The sequence below is a fragment of the Pan paniscus genome, chromosome 1 (assembly GCF_029289425.2).
Source record: "Pan paniscus chromosome 1, NHGRI_mPanPan1-v2.0_pri, whole genome shotgun sequence".
In the NCBI taxonomy this organism is placed as follows: Eukaryota; Metazoa; Chordata; class Mammalia; order Primates; family Hominidae; genus Pan; species Pan paniscus.
Window position 1 is genome coordinate 187,340,129 of NC_073249.2, and position 23,811 is coordinate 187,363,939.

Consider the following 23,811-nt stretch of genomic DNA (forward strand, 5'->3'; position numbering starts at 1 on the left):
GTGATCCTCCTGCCTTGGCCTCCCATAGTGCTGGGATTATGGGCGTGAGCCACCATGCCCAGCCATATTAAACAAAATTAACAAGGATGAAATAAAACAAAATCTATTAAGCTCTATAATTTATCCATCAAGATATTTTGATTTGCGGAATGCATTTAAGTACCTACAACATGATTATACCCCAGGGTAACATTTATAGATAAGGTAATAGTTGAAAAGAAAATCAGGAAATACAAAATATTTGTTATTGCAAGCAATTTTAATACAAAAGTGTGTCTTGTTTCTAAACAGTTCATTGGTAGAGCTTCAGTTTCTGCCTCAATTAAAACCAATTGAGATAATCACACAGCAACATGGTCGGAGCTGAAGAACAGCAGCTAAAAAACAGGAGCCCCAGACAGCCCCTTTTCATGGTCACTTGGTCAGTTGACTTTATTACGCACAAAAAAAGACGAAAGCAAACAGGACTGGTTAACAAGTGTGCTGGTGAACTCCATTAAAGGACGAGCACGTGTTTGTCTTACGTCCACATTTTCAGAACAGGCTCGTGGAATTCATTCCTCAGTTTGTGGGAAGTTGATCGACCATTTAAATAAATAGCAAAAAAAGTGGATAAAACAAATCTGAAATTCACAATGTCACCAACGAGCCTATCCCTTGCCAAGGGTCTGGGTCCTGGTGAACACAAGAGTTACTGGTGTCTAGGCTGGATAGGAAGCAACAAATCAGTTTAAAACCCCAAATGCTCTGACGTTTTCTGAACACTTACATTTACCCCTGAATTCTAGCAGCTATTTGTCCTTTAAACACCCAGTACTGAAACAATATCCAAAGACAGTATTGCAATGAACTCCTTTTGCTGTATCATGTGCAAATGTTACTTAGATGAGGTTCCCTCTCTTTAGCTAAAAATCACAAAACATTAAACAATGGAAAAAGCCCTCCCCTCAGTTCTTGCTAATTGAGGTGTCTGTGATTTACAAAAAAAGAGTTCCTTAAACACTGCAGGATTCTTATTTTTTTAATATAATTTATCTTGCTGAGATAGCAAGTCAAGTTTATAAAGAAGATGCATTTAGGAATAATCCTAAAAGATAAAGCAGGTTTACAACCCTGCACCGCGCAGAAACCCTATTAATAGGCTTTTTTTTTTTTTTAATACACATTTGTATCTTGACCTTTTCACTTGTTTTTCTCAAATATTTCATTTCTGGGCCCCATCCATTACAGGGTTACCAGGAGGCAAATTTTATCTACATAAATATTCACATGAAAATAGTAACTTACAAAAAGAAAAAAAATAAGGCAGCTTCATAACACAATTATTCTTTTACACTTTTAACAATATAACTTCTCCCGTTCAGAATAAATATACACCCAATGTATGGAGCAGGATTCAAAGTGGATAGTGGCTTGGGGGTGCTTAGACAGTGTTATCGCTTGGGACCTGGAGTCCTGGGGGAGGCAGTGGTGGTCTTCTTAGACATGGTTGGGATTTTGGAAGGTTTGTTTAGCCCTCTCCTGGAGTTGCCTTGGCCCCCTGCAGCGCTGCTTTCTGAAGTGTCGGAACAAGCAGACTGCGTCTCTAAGAGGTCAAAGTCAGAGGCGTCACTTCCTCGCCGGCTGCTGGCTCGACTCCCGGCTCGACTCCCAGCCCGACTCCCAGGGCGACTGGCAGACTTTTTAGGGTCTGGAATTCAAGAATAAAACGCAGACTTAATAGAGATGGCATGGGGTAGAAGAACAAGTGAGCAGAAGCCAGGGTTCTGATCCTGTGTGATCTTAAGCAAATCTCACAGCCTTTCTGCATCCCAGTTTCCTCATCCATACAGAAGTTGCTGAAGCCTTTTCTGGCTTTGTGATTCTACTTGAGAAGCTGCCTCCTGGGGATTAGAAAGCCACTTCTATCAGCAGCACTGTCACCTTCCATGGCCCCAAAGTGGAGGCAAGCAAGGTTGCTCAACCACCTCAGCACAGGTGGGTGAGCCTGCCAGCCGGGCTAATCCATGGGCAGGATGGATAGAGGCAAAATGAGGGGAAGCAGCCAGCCAGGAAACGAAGGAAGATTCCTAGGTTCCCATGAGGAACAGTAGCAGGAGAACAGATGTGATCTTCCCCTGCCTTTCTTGGTTCAACAGCAGCCATAGTAAGTATGACGTGTTGGAAAAATTACTAGCAAGCTGCTCATCCCAACACTGGACTGGTGTCTGAGGAAGACCCACATTTCCTTTTACATTCTCTCAAATGTGATCATTTCTGATGAGAACGCATGGCCCAGCTTTGGCTGTGGAAGCATCTCGTCTCAGAAGGAAAGCTTAAAGCTAGTTGTAATGACAGAAAAAGTAAAGGTCACTTGAGCATCTGCAGGTCTGTCTTTCTGGGCATCACACTAAGTGCCACTCTCATTACCCACTCCTTGGGAGCAGTGAAACATTCCACATAGGCTGTTGTTTCCAAATTCTCAGCCTGGCTTGTAGGTCACGGGGCAGGTACTTACCTGCCCGATTAGTTTTGGCACCTGTGGAGGCCGGGGAAGAACTATTGCTGGTATCACCAGCAAGGGATGTCCGACTAGAATGAAAAGTTGGTGTTGGTCGTTTCAACTTGCTACCTGATGATGGGATAACCTTAAAAAAAATAATAAAAAGGTCACATTTTACTTGGTAAAATCTTTGCCAGAAATTCAACTTTAAAAGGTCTCCTTACACCTCCTTATATTTGCTTAGTTGAAAAGCAAATTAAAAGTCCAGGAAAACAAAGATTTCTCTTAAAGTATCCTAGGTCATATATTTTGATAATTCCCAAAATCAAAGTTTTATGTTCCAAATAAAAATTTCAAAATGTCTTCAAATACCTTTTGTTTTACTAATTTCCCCTAGAAATGGAAAAAAAAATCCTCACTAAGAATACAATAGTTACAACAAACAATTATGGTGAATGAGTAAAGGAAAAAGAAATTCAAATAATACTAGGTATCAAGATTTTGGGGTTAAAAATTTGAAATGAGTTTTAGCCCACCTATTTGATATGGAGATTCAAGTATTACTCCAATCTTTTTTTATTTTATTTTTTTGAGACGGAGTCTCGCTCTGTCACCCAGGCTGGAGTGCAGTGGTGCAATCTCAGATCACCACAAGCTCCGCCTCCTGGGTTCACACCATTCTCCTGCCTCAGCCTCCGAAGTAGCTGGGACTACAGGCACCTGCCACTACGTCCAGCTAATTTTTTTGTATTTTTTAGTGGAGACGGGGTTTCACCGTGTTAGCCAGGATGGTCTCGATCTCCTGACCTTGTGATCCGCCCACCTCGGCCTCCCAAAGTGCTAGGATTACAGGCGTGAGCCACCGCACCTGGCCCCAATCTCTTAACACTAAGTAGGTGCAGTAACTTTAGTAAGATCTTTTAGTCATTATCCTTACTGGTAAAATGCAGATAAAATTACTTAACTTGTGGATCAAATAAACTATGAGAAGCACACGACTGTGGGACTGAGACATCAGGAACAAGTCTGTGCATGAAGAACCAGGAGACCTGGGTTTGAGTCTGGGTTCCAGGACTGACTGAAATTAACACCTGTGTCTTTGCTTCTCTCTTGGGAAATCAGGGATTAAATCCTGCCTCTTTGACTTCATTTCTACCACACTCCTCATCAGTCCATCCCAGCCACACTAGCTTCCTTGCTGTTCCACCAATGGCCCAGTGAGAGTCCACCAATCTTGTCCCCTTGCTGTTCATTTTGCCTGGACTGTTGTTGCACAATCACCACACCCCAAGCCTACCCCAGATACACGTGTGGCTCACCCCCTCATTCCCTGCAGGGGCTGTATTGAAAGGATGACCTTAGTAGAGAGGTCTTGTCTCACTACTCAGAACACTGCTTGTACACTTCTATTCTCTCCCCTGCTTCCTGTGTTCTGCACAGCACAGAAGAGGAACTCAATAAAAACTTGCATGAATAAATGATGAATAGAAGCATTTCCCAAACTGGAAAAGAGCTATATATTATTATCACTGCTACCAATAGGTGCTATGTTTCCTATTTGAGTGATTTTTTTTGGTTTTTTAGATAGTAGGCTTAACTGGAGGAAAAAGAATATTTTAAATGTGTGGGTTTTTTTTTTTTTTTTTTTTTTTTTGAGACAGAGTCTTGCTCCATCACCCAGACTGGAGCACAGTGGCATACTTCATGGCTCATTGCAGCCTCAACCTCCCAGGCTTAAGCAATCCTCCCACCTCAGCCTCCCTAGTGGCTGGCTTATTTTTGTATTTTTTGTAGAGACAGGGTTTCTCCATGTTGCCCAGGCTGGTCTTGAACTCCTGGGCTCAAGTGATCTGCCCACCTTGGCCTCACAAAGTGTTGGGATTACAGGGGTGAGCCACCATGTCCAGCCTTAAATCTGTGTGGGTTTTTTTTTGAGGCAGTCTCACTCTGTTGCCCAGGCTGGAGTGCAGTGGCACAATCTTGGCTCACTGCAACCTCTGCCTCCCAGGTTCAAGTGATCTCCTGCCTCAGCCTCCCATGTAGCTGGGACAACAGGCGCCTACCACCACACCCAGCTAATTTTGTATTTTTAGTAGAGATGGGGTTTTGCCATGTTGACCAGGCTGATCCTTAAATGTTTTAAACATCCATTATTTGACCTTGTCTCTACTTCGCTTTTTAAAAAATGAAAAAACAAACAAACAAACAAAAAAAACCCCAAAACATTACTTATGCCACATGCTACAGCATGCCATTCTAATTTTTCTTTGAAATCAATTATGTAAATTGTTTTCCAGGACCTTTAAGACGTTTATGCAAACAGAAGAGAAAAGCAATCCATCTCATTGTTTGCTGTACTTCTTAAATTTATAAAGAAAAAGCATAAGCGATAGAAATTGATTAACACTCAAGCACAAAAGTTCCTGGCCACATAGGAGGAAGAACACCAGTTTCAGAAGCTAAGGTTCCTGCTCACTGCTGCTGGAAGACCACAGCTAGACCCCGGGCTAGAATTCCAAGTCAGGAGATGGCCTGGCTACAGAACACCAATAAGTAAGGAAAGATGAAGCCTCAAAATGAAATGAAACAGAAAATAAAACCTTAAGACAGAACAAAAGCCCTGATTTATCAGAACTGTATGAGAATTTGTACATCATTAAACATCTAAAACTTAAAATAGAACTGAGATTTTTATGAAACTGGAGCCATTAAGGAAAGAAGAAAAGCAAGATAAGCAGGGTGAGTCTAGTAGTTTAGTGGCAGTAGGTCCCCAGATCATATTCTAAACCAGATATATTTCTGAACTGGAGTTTTAGCTTGAAGTGAAATGAACCTCAAAACAGCAGCTCATTCACAGCCATTGACTTCTTGTGCATCCCTTGTTTCCCTGGCTAAGGCTTTCCAAGACTTAAGGCAACACTGTCTTGAGGCACAAGAATCCAATGTTTCTTGGTAGGAGCTGGAATGCAAACTGCATTGCTATCAGACAAGCCACTAGTCCATGTTTTATTTCTAAAACACTGCTCTTCCAAAAGCGTTCAGGCACTTTAATGGCTGCACTTGAACATGCTTAATTGCTGGCATGTGTATTCAAATCAAGGCTACAGAAACTCAAGTGCCTAGGCCAAGAAATTCAGAAGCTAGAATGTGAGCCTCAGGTCAGTGTTCACTGGTGCTGTGCTTGGCTGAAGGAGACAGCACTCACGCCTCGGACCAGTGTGGTGTGGCAATACCAACCACCCTGGACATGTGTCTCAGGGCAGGTGGCGCCAACCACTCTTCTGTTCTAAGCAAAGACAGAACATTGTAGAACATGCGCCATAGTTGAATTTCAAGTGTTCATAACTCGTCTGAGTATCTGACATTTGGAGATTCCAAGAGGCCTGATTATAAATGACATCAATAAACAAATCTACAGCAATGACCATCATTTCCCATTCTGAGCAAATATCATTCTCAAGATTGTTATAAACTTATTAATCTAGTTTCAGGCATCTCTTATTTCTCTCCAATTTTGGTGAATCCGAGTTAGAAACCCCTGAAAACACTGGACTAGATGAATCAGCTGTGACAGCAAGCACCACAGAGATGGAAGAGTGCAGGGATTCGTGTCAGGAAGAAGAGCTGGTCAAGTCCAGTAGCCAGGGCCTCGTCTTGACTGTGTCCTCAGTCAGCAAAGCAATACTCTACCTCGGGGGTGGGCAGCTGGAGGTCAGGAGAATGGCTGTCCCTGATAGGGGTGCCAGCTTTACTGTTTACCAACCAGGGTTTGTCATAACAGCGAGAGAACTGAAGTGAAGTCTGTGAAACAGAAATCCAAAGGGAAGGACGGGAACAATTGAAAAAGGAACAAAAAGGGTGCACATTGGGAACAGAAAAAAATAAATAGAAGATACTAAATTTTAAAGAAACAGAAAACAAAATAAAATGCATGTTGGTCCATCAGGATGAGAAGGACCAGGCAGGCACTAACATCATTCACACATAACCCATCATAACATCAAACTTAGCTGTTAGCTCCACTGCACAGCCAGTGCCTGGATTTTCTGTCCTTTTTCCTTAATTTTTTTTTTTTTAATTTTTATTTTTTAGAGACAGAGTCTCACTCTGTTGCCCAGGCTGGAGTGCAGTGGTGCAGTTCATAGCTTACTGCAGCCTTGTATTCCTGGGCTCAAGCAATCCTCTTGCCTCGGCTTCCTGAGTAGCTGGGACTATAGGTGCTCACCACCATGCTAGGCTAAATTTAAAAATTTGAGATGATAAATTTAGAAATTTGTAGTGATGGTCTTGCTATGTTGCCCACGCTGGTCTTCAACTTCTGGTCTCAAGGGATCCTCCCACCACAGCTTCCCAAAGGCTGGGATTACAGGCATGAGCCACTGTGTCCAGCCTGGATTTTCAAAAGTAGTAACACTGGATGGGCTCAAACTTAAACTGAGAACATGAGGAAATAAACATTTCTGACATAACCAGGCTGAGTGCATATTTTAATAAATGTCCTTTGGAGTCATCTTAAAGGCCATATATCTGTGTACTGCTAGGAACAGGGCAGTCTTGATCTGTGTGTTTTCACGTTTTATTTCTAAAATAGAAAACATGTTTTCATTTTTATTTCTTCTCCTCACTGGAGTCTTTCAGAGGCTACCGTGAACAATGAACATCTGTGAGGGTGGGATTGGGGAAGAAGGGCATAATGGAGATCAGTACGTACCTTGGTTCCACTGGCTGGGGTGGCTGGAGAAGATGGCATGGATGTACAGCTGTGGTTACTCTGACTAGCACTGGAGCTGGAACGAGTAGGGGAAGCTGCCCGGGAAGATGGTTTGGACCTTCGACCCCGTGAGCGGAAGGGGGTCATTCCCTGGGATGCTCCCTCTGGTAGGATGAATTTCTCTCTAAGTTCAATGTTAGTTCTACCTCGTGCTAAAAAGGAAATAAACACACACACAATGTCAGTTCTTCTAAAAAATATATTTTTGACAGTTATACAGCGGCTTGACCCCATGATAACAGTTATATAAGTTATATGGGTTTAGTACCATCTGTGGGTTCTTCAAAAATAGAGATGAATTCATGACACATCAGCCTTGTCAAGGTTCCTACCCATAGCAGATATGTTAACTGTATAATAAGCAAGTCTCTGTGTATAAAGGACCAGCCCACTCTGCTGCTAGCGTCTTGCTTTGCTACTGTCCCTGGGGTAAGCACACTGACTGCTTGAGGTAAAGCAGATGCAACAGTTCGTAAACCTCTGAAGTTAAATCAAAACCCCTCTTTTCTCTCTCTTAGTACATGTGTACTTTTTGCTTAATTTTTGCAGGATATGTGGTAATGAAAGAGTAGAGAAAAACATTACTGAAATCGACATTGTCTAGACTCTTCTATTTGAATTCAGTCAGTAACAATCCTAAAGAAAGGAGCCCAGGAACTCAGGACAGTAAAAAGATCAGGAGAGAATCATTAAGAAGTAAACATGTCGGTGGGGAGAGAGAAAGAGATCAAGACCATGCACAACACTTGCTAGTGAGAAACTGTTAAGTGAAAAACTGAAAGCAATAAAAGGCCAAAGGAGTAACTGCAAGTAGGAGGAACATCAAGATGCAAAGAACGTGGAGTCAGCACGGGAAGCCAGTTAGCGCTGTCTTATGGCTTTCTGGGGCTGCACACCCAGAACTTAAAATGTGGATTCCATAGGAAGATCTCACGCATAGCCAACAAAAATGTTAAATGCGAAAGATGCTACTAATTTAAAAGACATAATCCCTCTGGAATATGTTCTTAGATTATTTCTCACTGTAAGATGTAATCCTGCAGAAACCCTCTACCTCCTCATCCACCCTAAACTGTGCACTCTTTATGAAGTACTAGACACAGCTGAACAAATGGGACTGCTGGAGAAAAGGGAATCATTATGAACAAAATATTTGTCATTCTTTTCTATAACAGATGTTTAACTGGTCAGAAACCATAAATCTAGAAGGTGGCAGGAAATTTTGTCCACTTTCTCATCTGTCCTACCCTATATGTCCCTTAAGGAATTTGAGGAATTTTGGTAGAATCAGTGTTTTAAATCAGGTTGCATAAGTGTCCAAGCAGCATGGTTCCAAATTCCTAAATCAAATCCAAATTCTTCTCAATATATTATATGTTGACAGAACATATCAAAGTATCAGGTTAAAAGCACTCACTTGGATACCAAAACCTCTGAGTTATAGTCCAAGCTCTGCTGCCAACTGTGATTTTTTTCCTGCTCTGGCCTCAGTTTCCTCAGGCTCACCAGAGGCGATCAGGTCAACCGATCTCTAAGAGCCCTGTTGTATGGATGATCTATGACTTAATGGTCCCTGAAATGCTAAGCTGTTTCCTTCCATGATCCAGTGTTTCCTTCCTCCTCAAGCCTCAACAATACATGACCCTTGGCCGGGCGAAGTGGCTCATGTCTGTAATCCCAGCACTTTGGGAGGCCAAGGCAGGTAGATCACCTGAGGCCAGGAGTTCAAGACCAGCTTGGCCAACATGGCAAAACCCCGTCTCTACTAAAAATAAAAAATTTAGCTGGGCATGGTGGTGCATGCCTGTAGTCCCAGCTACTCAGGAGGCTGAGGCAGGAGAATCACTTGAACCCAGGAGGCAGAGGCTGCAGTGAGCCGAGATCGTGCCACTGCACTCCAGCCTGGGTGACAGAGTGAGACCCCATCTCAAAAAAAAAAAAAAAAAAAATTCACTTCTGAGCAAACTCTGCCAGAAAAAAAAAAAAAAAAAAAAAGATATAAGAGGAAAACTTTGAAATTGCATTGCAGTTGAAGGAAGTGACATTTTAAATGTTTTAGGAAGGGCATTCTCTAATGCCATAATGGTGATATGTTCCCTATGCACTGCACAGTTCACAGAATGTGCAATAATGCAGCTGACTGTAATTAGCGTCCCTATGTTACAGAGAAACTGAAGTACTCACAGAGGCTGAGGTCAAGCAAAGTGGCAGTAGAGGTGGACCTAGAACCCACGTCTTCCACTTGAGTTGTCCTCTTTGTCCCCCGACCCCCAAGACATTCCCAGCCTAGCTCTCTCCATCACCACCTACACTCGCTGTCTCCACTCCTCCCCTCAGACCACTCACGCTTCCATCCCCACCACTCATGGAAATTGCTCTGGCAAAGGTCACCGACAACCTCTATCTCAGGAGGGCAATGAAAATTGCTTAATGGCTGGGTGTGGTGTCTCATGCCTGTAATCCCAGCACTTTGGGAGGCTAAGGAGGGCAGACTGCTCGAGCCCAGGTTGGAGACCAGCCTGGACAACATGATGAAACTCCATCTCTGCAAAAAATTAAAAAATTAGCTAGGCATGGTGGCATGTGCCTGCAGATCCAGCTACTCTGGAGGCTGAGGTGGGAGGATTGCTTGAGCCTGGGAAGTCAAGGCTGCAGTGAGCTGTGATCACACCACTGCACTCTAACCTGGGTGAGAGATTAAGACGCTGTCTCAAAAACCAAAACAACAACAAAAGTCGCTTAATCTCACAACCCAAGGGACATCACTATTATAATGGTGTGTCTTACTCCTTTGCACATCTGTGTATGTGTGTATATGTATATATATATATACACACACACACACACTAAGTGTATATATGTGTATATATGTGTGTGTATATATATCTAAGAGGGAGAACGGGACTGTGGACAGACCCAGCAGACATCCATGTTTTAGAAGTGGGCAGGGAGAAGTGGTCAGCAAGGGAGCAGGCGTCCTTGAAGCCGGGGAGGACAGTGTTTCAAAAACACTGACCTGACCCCAGGTGATCCACCCGCCTCAGCCTCCCAAAGTGCTAGGATTACAGGCGTGATCCACCGTGCCCAGCTTGTATATATTAAAAAAATCAGAAACTTTACTCCATGCCCTACATGTCTCATGCAAAATTTTAACTAGCTGCTAAGTATTATTTCATCATATGGATGTGAATTTATTTAACCAGTCCAATATTGCATTTTTGTTTAAATATTTTAAACGTTGTAGCCAATGCTGTGACAATTTGTAAAACATTTTGCATGTATCCACGATATTTCCTTAGGATAAATTTCTTCTTTTTTTTTTTTTTTGAGACAGAGTCTTGTTCTGTTGCCCAGGCTGGAGTGCAGTGGCCCAATCTTGGCTCACTGTAACCTCCGCCTCCTGGGTTCAAGTGATTCTCCTGCCTCAGCCTCCTGGGTAGCTGGGACTACAGGCGCGTGGCCACCACGCTTGGCTAATTTTTCGTATTTTTAGTAGAGACGGGGTTTCACCATGTTAGCCAGGATGGTCTCCATCTCCTGACCTCATGATCTGCCCGCCTCGGCCTCCCAAAGTGCTGGGATTACAGGCATGAGCCACCGCGCCCAGCCTAGGATAAATTTCTACATGTAGATTTTCTGGGGAGAAAGGATGCATACCTAAGGTAAAAACATCAACTGATGAATGTCAACCATGTGTCAAGGTTGATAGATGCCAGCTGATTCCAAAATGTTTTACTAGCATACACTCTCCAAAATAATATGAGTATATTAAATTTACTTCATTCTGGCCAATTATTGTGCTATGAGCATGAGTGCATACAGGAAAAAAGTCTGACAATTTGTTAGGTAAAAACATCTCTCTGCTCTTGTAACTTGCATGTGGAGGGTTACTACACACTGCTCTCTTGTTTTTGAAACCCTGTCCTCCCCTGGCTTCAAGGACGCCTGCTCCCTTGCTGACCACTCCTCCCTGCCCACTTCTAAAACATGGATGTCTGCTGGGTCTGTCCACAGTCCTGTTCTCCCTCTTAGACTTGACCTGGTGATGAGCTCATCCACTGAGGCTTCAGTGCTACCATTATAGTCACACCCAACTCCAAATATATTAGTAGGACAGGCCTTCCTGCTGGATGCCAGAAGTTATATCCAACAACTGATTAGGCATGACCAAAGTCAGGAACCAAAACCCTGGCACCAACGTAGGTCTCTCCCTCCCAAGGGCAGTTCAGTCTATTGATTCTACCTTCAAATGCCTCTTGAATCCCTGAGCCTGTGCATGCCCCCTTGCACTCAGGTGTTTCATGGAGCACCTCCTCCCCACTGGGTAACTGTAGCAGCCTTCCTACTGGTCTCCTTGTTTCTCATCTCACCACCCACCCAGCCCTCACTCATTTTCTCATTCTGCAGAATGCATTTTTTTTTTTTTTTTGAGACAGGGTCTCACTTTGTCACCCAGGCTGGAGTGCAGTGACACAAACATGGCTCACTGTAGCCTTGACCTCCCAGGCTCAAGTGATCCCCCGACTTCAGCCTCCCAAGTAGCTGGGACTACAGGCATGTACCACCTTGCCTGGCTAATTTTTGTATTTTGCAGAATGAATTTCTAAATGAAAATCTGTTGTCAACAGCTCAGAATCCTTCCATGGTGTTTCACTGCTTATAGCAGAATTCCCCAAGTGAGGTTTTCTAGGGTTTTCCTACAAAAGGGGTTTGGTCCTCTATATTTCCCTGCTTGGGAGAGCTTTAACTTGGCATCTCCGAAATTCATTTGACCGTGACTTTTCGTTTTTTTGAGGACCACATCTTGGGGACTAGGAAGCACAATGTGGTAAGTACCCAGGACCCAGTGGTCTGGCATCCATCACCTGGCCCCTCCTGCTGACCCGTCCAGAGTCTTATCTGGTCGCTAACCTTGTACATTTGGCTGCAGTCCCATGGGACTACTTGTCCCCTTACTTTTTCAGCTGTTGACACTTCTGTTCATATGGACTTGTGGTTTCTGTACCAAGAACGTCCAGATCCCTTTTCCTTCTGGTCAAGTGTTACCTCCTTTAAGATGTGGCTGAAGCAACACCTCCTTTTCCTTTTTCAAAACCTTTTTTCTTGAGATACAGTCTCACTCTGTCGCTGAGGCTGGAGCGCAGTATATACACACATACACTTATACACACACACAAACATTTATTTTTATTTAGTTATTTTTTGAGATGGAGTCTTGTTCTGTTGTCCAGGCTGGAGTGCAGTGGCACAATCTCAGCTCACCACAACCTCCGCTTCCCCGGTTCAAGCGATTCTGCTGCCTCAGTCTCTCGAGTAGCTGGGGTTACATGTGTACACCACCAGGCCGTTAATTTTTGTATTTTTAGTAGAGACAGGGTTTCACCATGTGGGCCAGGCTGGTCTTGAACTCCTGACCTCGGGTGATCCGCCCAGCTCAGCCTCCCAGAGTGCTAGGATTACAGGTGTGAGCCACTGTGCCTGGCCATATATTTATTTATTAATATTTTTTGCGACAGAGTCTCCCTCTATTGCCTAGGACGGAGTGCAGTGGCAGTCTCAGCTCACTGCAACCTCTGCCTCGTGGGTTCAAGCGATTCTCCTGCCTCAGCCTCTCGAGTAGCTGGGACAACAGGCTCATGCCACCATGCCCGGCTAATTTTTTTATATTTTCAGTAGAAACAGCGTTTCACCATATTGGCCCGGCTAGTCTTGAACTCCTGACCTCATGATCTGCCCGCCTCGGCCTCCCAAAGTGCTGGGATTACAGGCATGAGCTGCTGCACCCGGCCTGTATTTTATTTTAAAACAGAGATGGGGTCTTGCTATGTTGCCCAGGCTGGTCTTAAATTCTTGGCCTGAAGTGATCCTCCCTACTAGGCCTCCCAAAGTGTTGGGATTGTACACGTGAGCCACTATGCCCAGCCCAATTATGTCCTTTTCCTGATACCTTCTCCATCTTCATGGGCAGAGTCATCTCTTCCCCTCTTGCTCTCTCAACCATTCATTTACCAAATAGAAGGGCATGTATTCACATGTTTGTTCCCTGCACTAGGCTGAGAGCTTCTGCAGGCAGGGACCATCATCTTAATTTACCTTTGGATCCCAGTGCGAGGCTTGCATTTAGGGTTTCAGTAAGTATGTGTGAAACAGAGTAGCCTCTGTTTCTCTGAAATAGCCTCTGAAAACAAGAGTCTCTCAACAGTTTCAAGGAATGGATCTCGCAACCTTCATGAACTCACTAAGTGCTTCCATTGAGAAGTGCTCATTATTTCATGGGGATGAAGAACAGAAGCACCAAGCTGTGTTAAAGTGAGGAGTCAGTGGCCAGTGGGGCTCACTCTCTCGCTGTCTGACCGGCTCTCTTGCACACCAGCAACAAATGCAAATCCATGAATTTTCATGACTGAAACCACAAAGTTAAATTTGTGACTGCCAACACCTACTATATATAGAATATTAAAGCAATTTAAAAGAGCAGATAGAATAGCTTTCCATAAGAAAGATACTACAAGAAGGAAGATTATCCCATGTTAACAGCAACACATTTAACCTTTGCATTTTGTGATCTGAGGACCTGTTTAATTCTATCACAGGATCCTATGCTGATCTCCTATGTCATGACCCTGTTAGCCCCAGAGGCCACCATGAGGTAGGTACATTGTAACGCCTCATTAAATGACTGCTGAGGGCCCAAAGGGTGTCTCACTTGCTTTCCTAGCTGGGTGCATGCAGGATGCTGGGAAAATACAGTTCATCATTTTCTCAGGGTACGCTTACACGTCATAATGAAACAAATAAACATAATGAGACAGTCTCTGTTTTCACAAGGAAATCTCCAGCCAATGGTCACCTCTTGGGATAGTACTTCACTGGCCAGAGATGCAAAGACGTGTGAACGATTCTCTAACGTCATCCTTCCAGGTTACTACAGCCATGCCAAAGACACGCAACATAGGCATTAAGGCAATCTGAGACTGTAAACAGTGGTTAGTTAGCTCCTGCACGCTTCCATGAGGCCTCATTAAGAAGGTCTAAACTCAAGTGAAAAATAATGGCTTACTTTAATTGGGGCTTTAGAGGCTTGTCTTCTCCCTTTTATTTTCCTTCCTCTCTCTGTAATTTCCATCTTCTTGGTCCTTATGCTCTTAAGCTCACAATATTAAAATTCCCACATTTCTGGTGCTCTCATCTCGGTCAAGAGACCAATGAATAATTAATTTATCCCAAGCCATGCCTAGCTAATATTAGCTTAATATGCTACAACTCCCATGGATATTTGCATTTTAAAAGAAAATATTTGAAGATGCAAGGCAATGAAACGATTCTTGGTAAGGAACATTTTATATACATATCACTTGGAAGAAATGAAAGCTCTTTCTTCAGAAATAAACTTAAAGCGGCCAATTTTAAGAATTAAAAAAGGTGTTAAGGGGGCAATTAATACTTTTACTTTGATAATAGAAAAGGCTGGGATGGGAGGAGGCGACAACAAACAATAAACAGTTGGAAGCTGTGAAAATTGATTTCTGGAGCAATCCCACAAGTAAAAAGTAAACATTTTTCTCGAACTAGAAGGAAACACCAAATTCTGATTAAGCAAAATTTATGTACTAGCACTTGAATTTAGTAGTAAAGGTACTTTTAATATTTACATTGATTCAAATATTTCCCAAAATTGGGTATTATAGTCCTAAAGTTAAAAAAAAGAGAAGATTCCTAGTACTTGGTTGACTACTGTGATAGGATTTTCCCCCTCACCATTCTTTTCACTGGAGAAAAGATCTACCATTGAACCTACAGAACCAGACATGACGGCAGCCACCTCAAGTTCAGTTCATCGACCACCAAAGAGGCTGTCTTTGCTAAGGGAGTTATGCTGGCCACCTGAAACTGGCTGATGCGGGCATGTTAAAATTCAGTTCTAAGCTATTGTTTAACGGGTATAGAGTTTCAGTTTTACAAGATGAAGAGAGTTCTGTGGATGGACGGTGGTGACGGTAGTATGACACAAATATACTTAGTCCTGCACTTAAAAATGGTTAGGATGGTAAATTTTATGTTATCTGTATAATAATCTGAAAAAAAAAATAAGTTCTATTTCAAAATGTGTCTTTTAAATCTTCATAAATGAAATTTCCTAGATGTTCACTTATCTGGGGGAGCTAATATGTCTAATGATCAAAAACATACACAGTACCTTAGGTACAAGTATACCCATTATTTAGGCAGGAGCACTGTTTTTCTCTCTATCCAAAACATCATGATTTCCTGTGCCACGGATACATTCAGAAACTGAAATATCTGATTTTGGCAGTACCAGGAGACTGGCAAATCTAGCTAGTAAAATATTTTCATTTTTTTACACATGACTAAAAGCTACATGCAGTTTGAGATATCTTCTACCTTTTAAAATAGCTGTGTAAAAGGAGGTAAGAAATGATAGTGCACACTGGTGTTAAGAACCTTGTCACACATCTTGTACTGTCCTCAGTATAGCATTCTCTACATTCCAGAGACCCAAGGAAATATGCAACATAAATGAGTACAAAACCTACCATAAGCACTGTTTCCAGAAGCCACATTAATCCTTATAGAACTTCCAATATAGTTTCAAGTAACTTTGTTCTCTTCTCATCCTTCATACCCTTCTAACTTATTATAATCCATCCTAGTCCTTAGGTGTTCATCGCCTAGCACCATTTTTTATTTGATTAACAATAGCTCATCCTGCCCATCACTGACAGAGTTACGAAATTTAAAACTTCTGGAGAGTTCTCTCCACAGTCAAGGGATTGAGATGATTACTGAGTTCCAGGAGAGCACTCCTGGAGAGACACAGGAAAGTCTTACCTTGCTTGTTCCAAGGGATGCTAAAAAAGGTTACTAGCTTTCATAGAAAATAGCTTCTAGATGGCCCTCCCCAATTTCCTTGGGGTTCCAAATTTTAGATACTAAGATAAGGACAAAGCAAGCAGTGTTCTCCTTGGCCAGCAGCATGATGTTATCATAAATAGAGCAGGCAGCAAATAAACAGGCAATCAAGGATTCCAAAATGCCACATGCAATATCTCTTTTATTTAGTCTGATCATACATGACAGGAAAAATAGGACCTTATTCATAGATTTGGAAAGGAATAAAGTTGTTTTACTGAGTTAAAGTTAAAATGGCATATATTGTTTCTCATTAAAGCAATAAAAGACGGCTTTTAAATTAAATTCTAAAACTAAATACTTTCAAGTTTTTAAGTGTTTTCAAAATTACTTTTTTGTAGACAAGAGTCTTGCCCTGTTGCCCAGGCTGGAGTGCAGTGGCATGATCATGGCTCACTGTAGCTTTGAACTCCTGGGCTCAAGCAATACTCCCACCTCAGCCTCCAGAGTAGTTAGGACTACACAGGTGTGTACCACCATGCTTAGCTAATTTTTAAATTTTTTTTGTGGAGATGGGGTTTCACTATGTTGCTAAAGATGGTCTTGAACTTCTGAGCTTCAACAATCCTCCTGCCTTGGGCTCCCAATGTACTGGGATTCCACTGTACCTGGCCCCAATTTTTTTAAAAAAGGAACCTCTAATGAAAATTATTACTGCTGAATTTTTACTCTGGTTTACTGTAGTAAACACAGAATGAGTTAAAATAAGAGGAACTACTTAGGGGCATATCTGAATTCATGTGAAAACTATCTTTAGCTCTGTCCTCACTAAATGCTTCAGAATATGACTATAAATCATTTCCAAAGAAGTTATGTACTGTACAGCAAACATTTCTGCTAGGTTTATAAATAAACCTTAATAATTATGCAGGTGATCCAATAATAAACATACACAAAGGTGTGTCAGCCTCTGAAAGATATAACATGCTGACTAGGGGCACATACTCTAGACCCAGATTGCCCTGAATTTGAATCTCATCTCTGCCATTTACTAGTTGTTTGTCTTTGGGCAAATTATTTATGTTTTCTATGCCTCAATTTCCTATTCTGTAAAACAGAGATAAGAGCATCTACACTTCATATGAGGCATAAATGTGTTACTTGTAAAGTACTTGTAATAGTGTGTGGCACATAAAACTATATAAGTATTTGTTAAATAGAAACTCAAAACAAATTCCATGGACACTGTCTCAACAGTATTTTATGCACCATCAACTTGAGTAGTTAGAAAAGCTATGGTTTGGCCATTTCAAGCATTCATGAATGCAGCAGATACACAGAACCAAGAGATGTTACAGTTTAAGAAGCAAAGCCATTCTCAATGGGCTAGGGTGTGAGGAAGAGGGACAAAGCTTAAAAGCCAACCTATGGGAGACTGACTGGAAATCGAAGAGCTGGAATCAGAGCGCTTTATTTTACTCCCAGGATGGTGAACTAGAATAAAAAATACGTAAACAGAAAGAAACAGACAGGGCAGGAAACGCAGAAACTAGTCAAGAAAGACAAATTGGCAGACAGTGGGGGAGCCTCCTGTGCACCCACATGCAGCTCTGCTAACAGGAAAAAGGCAAGGACATAGCTGAAGAGGATTTAGCAATTGGAACTGGTCATCTCTTTCCTGTTGCAGTCCCCACACACCCCCTAGCTGCAGATGCCACCACTCATGCTCATATTAAATTGACAGTCTCCTTATGCTTCTGGGCTGGTGGGCCAGCCTTTTCACATTTAGCAGAAAGACACCCCATGGTCTTGCTTAGGTGGCCACCTGTCTTAGAAGTGAATGGGCTCACATGTAGGTGTCTTTATCCTTCCTCCTGGTCCAGGGGGCTCACCAGTTCTTCCCTGTATGAGAAGGGCCTAACACTCTCCCTGAGTGTCAGCCACAGGAATTACAGGCAAAGGGATCTGAGGCACTAAGAGGGAACCTAAAGGGCTTCACCGGGCTCCTTTCTAGGATAGTGTTAATTTAATACCCCAAACAAACATTGGAGTAACACCAATACACTCTTAATTCTCATTACTGCATTCCTCTAGACCTACCTCCCCAAATAGCATCAACCTCTTCAGCTTTTTCTCCCTGGCCTATGCTGGCACCCCTGAGTTCTAATCTGTGCTAGTGGGATGACACCTGGGCAGCTTAACAAAATAAAAAACAGACAGACCCCACCATCAATGCTTCCTGTAAGCATAAAAGATCACTGCTGGGGGCATACCTAACACGTAATTCATGCTTAGAATGGTTCCTTACCTCGGCAGGGATCATTTTTCACTAAAAATTCATCCAAGGCCATCCATCCTCCACCAACGCGAACCATCACGGTGCTGCGCAGAATACGGACCAGCCGCAACTGCTGAGAATCCCCAAACTGTAGAATCAAAGGAAACTTAATTAATATATATGTCTTAAAGCAGATCTATGTTTTTCTCCCAAAGCAGACTGTATTCAGACAGGAATGACAATTTGATAGCTACAGGAGAATTGTTAACTCTCACAATTTTGCATTTTTATATATTTCACAAAAGGATTTTAAAAATAGAAAAGCAGAAATATCAAGCTAAAGACTGGTGTCTTGATATACTTTTTTCTTTGTGAGACAGAGTTTCACTCTTGTTGCCCAGGCTGGAGTACAACAGCGTGATCTCGGCTTACTGTAACCTCTGCCTCCCAGGTTCAAACAATTCTCCTGCCTCAGCCTCCCGAGTAGCTGGGTTTATTAGGCGTGTGCCACCACGCCCAGCTAATTTTTGTATTGTTAGTAGAGACGGGGTTTCAACATGTTTGCCAGGCTGTCTTGAACTCCTGACCTCGTGATCCGCCAGTCTTGGCCTCCCAAAGGGCTGGGAATACAGGCATGAGACACTGCGCCGGGCCAATATACTTTCTATTGGGATAAAAATCACTTTTAATGGTCACACCACTGCCTCTGCACCAAAAGGAGAGGTAGGAAAACAGACAAAGTGTTAGGTCACTTTATTTTTTTAAAAGAGATTCTGCCCAATTAAAAATTCATATTCTTGGTATGCTAATTTGTTTTCCTAAAAGAAAGATTGTGGATATCAACTTCTGAATACAGTATGCTTTAAAGCTAAATGGAAAATAGTGAATACTATTTCAAGCCTTAAGGAAACCTTTGCAAAGCATCATTACAAGCTTAGAAGAAAATCTGATTTTCTGCATCAGGTTTTCAGGAATAAACCCGAAGTATTTGCTAATTGCAGTGTCACCAGCAGAAAAGTTTCTTCAGCTGAACAAATGATTAGGTCTTATTTATACTAAAATTGAGTTGAAGCAATTAAAAATTGTAGCTCCCATGATGATTATGAACAGTATCCAATAATCATTTTAGATGCTAAAACAAGCATATTTCTGATTATTTATGTTTTCCCTTTTTTCTTGCCCAAACATTCCTACTTCCCAGCTCTAAACATCTGGAGTTTCTCATGGCATAAATTACCCTCTTTCCAAAATGAAGTAAGGAGCAACAAAAGAGAAGTATGAAGAGTTTCCAAAACAAACAAACATTTGGTTGGAGAAATGGAATTCCTAAAATCATTCAATTCAAGGGTTCCTCGGGTATGGAGTTGGTAGGATTTTCTTTTTCTTTTTCTTTTTTTTGAGATGGAGTCTCGTTCTGTCGCCTAGGCTGGAGTGCAGTGGCGCGATCTTGGCTCATTGCAAGCTCCGCCTCCTGGGTTCACGCCATTCTCCTGCCTCAGCCTTCCGAGTAGCTGGGACTACAGGCGCCCGCCACCAGGCCGGCTAATTTTTTGTATTTTTAGTAGAGACGGTGTTTCACCGTGTTAGCCAGGATAGTCTCGATCTCCTGACCTCGTGATCTGCCCGTCTCGGCCTCCCAAAGTGCTGGGATTACAGGCATAAGCCACCACGCCCGGCCAGGATTTTCAAAGTTATAAAGGACAACTGTAACTTTAAAACAAGGCAGAAAAATTGAAAATGCAAGAAAGGATATCTGAGGTCATATAGCCATCCTCCCTCAAAATTAATATACTTGTGGTAATTCTCCATATTCCTTAGCTGCTCTGACTCAAATGCAGTATTTGCACAGGCAAGGCGATTGAAAAATACTGTATCCTCCCTCCCAGCCCTTTACTTTGAAAATAAAAGAAGTCCCACACCTCTCATCTGATACAATTTAAACATGTTTATACAAAGTGACTGCAGCAAAAGCACTGTGTGGTAGCAGCAGCACTGAACCCAGACTTGAAAGAGAATACACGTCCTGTCCTGGGAAGGAAGCTGCCCCCCAGGCTCTGTGAGAGCCCCCCCTCAGAAGCTGGGCCCCACAAGTGAAAATGGGAAGCCCTGTGGGAGGTTCTGAGAGACATGGAGGATTCCACCCAAGAGCAGTACTCTTGGACCTGAGTCACTGCAAAGGGTTTTCTCTGGATGGGTGAGAGGCAGGGAGTATGCACCTGTGTGTACCCCAGGGTGAATCAGGAAGGAACCACAGGAGTACTTTATTCTTGGAATACTGTGTACTATAATTTATCACTCCATATATTTCATGTCCCCCCCAACCTTAATTTCACACTAAAGCTCTCTTTGAAAGATTCTAACTTGTTTCTGCTAAGCTATGGGGGAAAGGAGGTTTGACCAAGCCAGCAGCCAGTGTAGCTGGGGAAGTTGAGGCCAGAGTCACAAGTGGTAGGAGGGATTATGGCAGCTCTAAAAATGGAGACCTGTGCACACCTGGTAGGACAAGGTTGTCAGTGAGGCAAAGAACAAATAAAAGTCCTAAGGGTCAGTAACTGTTGTTTCCACCTTTTAAAAGGAAAACCTCTTACAGAGACTTGGGTTCTTGCAGTGGCTGACACTAGCTGTGTGAGAGTAGGCATGTGATCTTTGAGGCCTCAGTTGCCTGTGTATAAAATGGACTTCATAATTCCGTTCCCAACATTAGAAGTCATCTGACCCTCTCCTGATCAATGGAGCAGTAGAAGAGGGTGTCAGGACTCTTCAAAGGCACCCTAGCATTCACACACAGTCACTAGCAAATAGGCATATTGGACACTCTCAAGCAATGATGTTTTTTTAAAGCCAGTTTGTTCTCATCTTTAGTTTTTTTCTCTTATCCCCTGTTCTTCCCACCTGCCTAGAACATTTCTATAGTGACTTGCAAGGCCTGGGATGTTTGAGGGCCTGAAATCAACAACTAGTGTTTATAATTTCATATCAGAGAGACAGATTTTACTCATGCAACTTCCTTCCACATTGGAGGACACAGGACCCCACAGCACTCAAAAAGATCTGAAAGGTTAGAGTTACCAAGTGGAGTCAAAGCATCCAATCTTTTTTGCAAGTCTAATTTGGTCCCATTAAATCTTGGCTGGCTGGCCATAATCAGCATACTTCAGGCCACAGCCAATTACGATCTCCACACTACACTTCTCAGGTACCTTGTAATTATAACATACAATATAAGTAACTACAAATATTAAAAAGATATTTAAATAGTACTGAAGTTCTTCAGGAATTGACTTACCATACATTACAAAATTTATTAACTGTCAAAAGATTCTAATATAAATAAGAACTGTGCTATTTGGTAATCTGACTTCTAACACAGAAGTACAAAACCAGGCTCTTCTTAGAAGTGTAATGGACTGATACCATAGCTTCACTTTCCTCCATTTCATCTCCTTTATAAAAAATTATACTTATATTCTTTTGCTGCTAAGATAGCTTTGCAATGCTGGCCCCATCAACAGTTTCTCCACTTGGTAAGACAACCAGGTGCGACCCAGGCATGCTTCAGATTACATCCTCTCCCCATAGCGAAGAACAGGCAGCATTAGCTACACAGACCATATCCATTGAGAAGGAGAACATTGCAAGGCACACTGTACCTGATTGCCGAGGAAGAACTATAGACAGTAAAGAGTAAAGGAAGGAGGAAAAGGAGGGGAAAAAAAAGAGAACATTTTGTCAAATTAACACTAAAGAATGAAAATCATATCATTACGTTTTTCTGGCAAAGTGACACACACTGAACATATTCTTACCAAGCTCCTGCCACAGGGATGTGGTTTTAATTTTTTTTTTTTTTTGAGAGTCTCGCTCTGTTGCCCAGGCTGGAGTGCAGTGGCGCGATCATGGCTCACTGCAACCTCCGAGCCCGGCGTTCAAGCAATTCTCCTGCCTCAGCCTCCCTAGTAGTTGGGATTACAGGTATGCGCTACCAAGCCCAGCTAATTTTTGTGTTATTAGTAGAGAGGGTGTTTCACCATGTTGGCCAGGTTGGTCTCGAATTCCTGACCTCAAGTGATCCGCTCGCTCGCCTCTCTACCTTCCAAAATTCTGGGATTACAGGTGTGAGCCACCACGCCCGGCCAGGGATGTGGTTTTATAAACTATGAACTAACTCTCCATGCTATGTTGTTCTTGTTAATTCATTTCTCTCATAGATAATTAAAAACAAAAAACAAGAAAACAAAACCCAACAAGCAGGCATAAGATTATACAGAGCTTTATTAACTAAATGCCCTAGGTTATATTCAAAGCAGATTCACCCAGCACTCCTCAGGAGACTGCAGCATGGGGTAGATTTGGTGTACTTTGAGGACATTTTGGATATACTAATGAAACATGGACCTTCCTGTGTTTCTTAGTGCAATCTAAATCCTCTTTGCCAATCATAGATTTTTCTTAGGACTTTAGAGAATCTTGATGAGCTGTTGATATATTTTAGGAGACCTGTTTCAGATCCTTCTATGTCCCTGACCCTGGTCCCAAAAGAAGCTAAAACACAAGTATAGTTCACTGTCAGTTATGGCCACACCTAGCATGGCTTTCCAGGGAAGACCACTGAGCCTGATGTCTCCTCAGTGCTCCTGGGCCCCATTTGTAGCCCAGCTCAGAGCAGGCACAGTGTCTGTTGGGGCTTCAACACAGTTTCCCCAGGCCTCTCTAGCCTGGGAGCCACTCAGGCTCACAATGACCATCTCTTTGTGGGCAAGTGGTCAGTCAATAGATATAATTGTTTCCAAAGGTACCTTCATCCCCCTAGGAACTTTGTCAGATGTGAAGTGACAGCTCTGAAATATCTCCTATCTTAAAACTTAAATACAAACTACTACTATCTAGGTAGATATGGGACTAGTTTTCAGATGTAACAGGGTACCTGACTCTTGGCATCTATAGAGATGAGGTCAGAGAGTGACCACATCTCAAGTCCGATGGGCTCTGGGCCTCTAAGCATCAGGAGGAAAAGGTGGGATCAGCCACATATGAGAAACCACCATAACAAAGGACTGCTTTTTCTCTTCCTTACCCGGTATTTATTCTCTCCGATCTGCTCCACCTGAAACCTTTTTGCACATTTGCACTGAGCCACTTGTCTTGTAACCTATTGGGTGTGAACAAAAAGGAAAGTGTAAAGGGTAGAGCAAGACTTCCTATTCAGAGAAACAAAGATTTTTATACATTAACAGGGAGGCTATTCATTATTTACATTTTTTTTTTTTTTTGAGATGGAGTTTCGCTCTTGTTGCCCAGGCTGGAGGGCAATGGTGCGATCTTGGCTCCACCACAACCTCCGCCTCCTGGTTCAAACAATTCTCCTACCTCAGCCCCCCAAGTGGCTGGGATTATAGGCACGCACCACCA

At 42.6% G+C, this 23,811-nt stretch overlaps 1 protein-coding gene across 35 annotated transcripts in view; it reads right to left on the reverse strand.

The window, feature by feature from the left end:
- Positions 1 to 240: 240 nt before the first annotated feature.
- MACF1 (microtubule actin crosslinking factor 1) overlaps positions 241 to 23,811 on the reverse strand; it is a 402,950-nt gene continuing 379,379 nt past the window's right edge. For 19 of the 35 annotated variants that reach the window (XM_055095114.2, XM_055095086.2, XM_055095084.2 and 16 more), the window contains 8 exons: positions 23,477 to 23,551; positions 22,053 to 22,070; positions 18,433 to 18,550; positions 17,550 to 17,618; positions 7,194 to 7,405; positions 6,173 to 6,283; positions 2,498 to 2,627; positions 241 to 1,690 (listed from right to left, as the gene is read on the reverse strand). In XM_055095114.2, coding sequence (XP_054951089.2) covers positions 1,434 to 1,690; positions 2,498 to 2,627; positions 6,173 to 6,283; positions 7,194 to 7,405; positions 17,550 to 17,618; positions 18,433 to 18,550; positions 22,053 to 22,070; positions 23,477 to 23,551 — 990 coding nt within the window. In that variant the 3' untranslated portion in view covers positions 241 to 1,433. The remainder of the gene's footprint in view (positions 1,691 to 2,497; positions 2,628 to 6,172; positions 6,284 to 7,193; positions 7,406 to 17,549; positions 17,619 to 18,432; positions 18,551 to 22,052; positions 22,071 to 23,476; positions 23,552 to 23,811) is intronic. The other 16 variants (XM_063608610.1, XM_063608606.1, XM_055095132.2 and 13 more) reach the window with 6 other exon arrangements.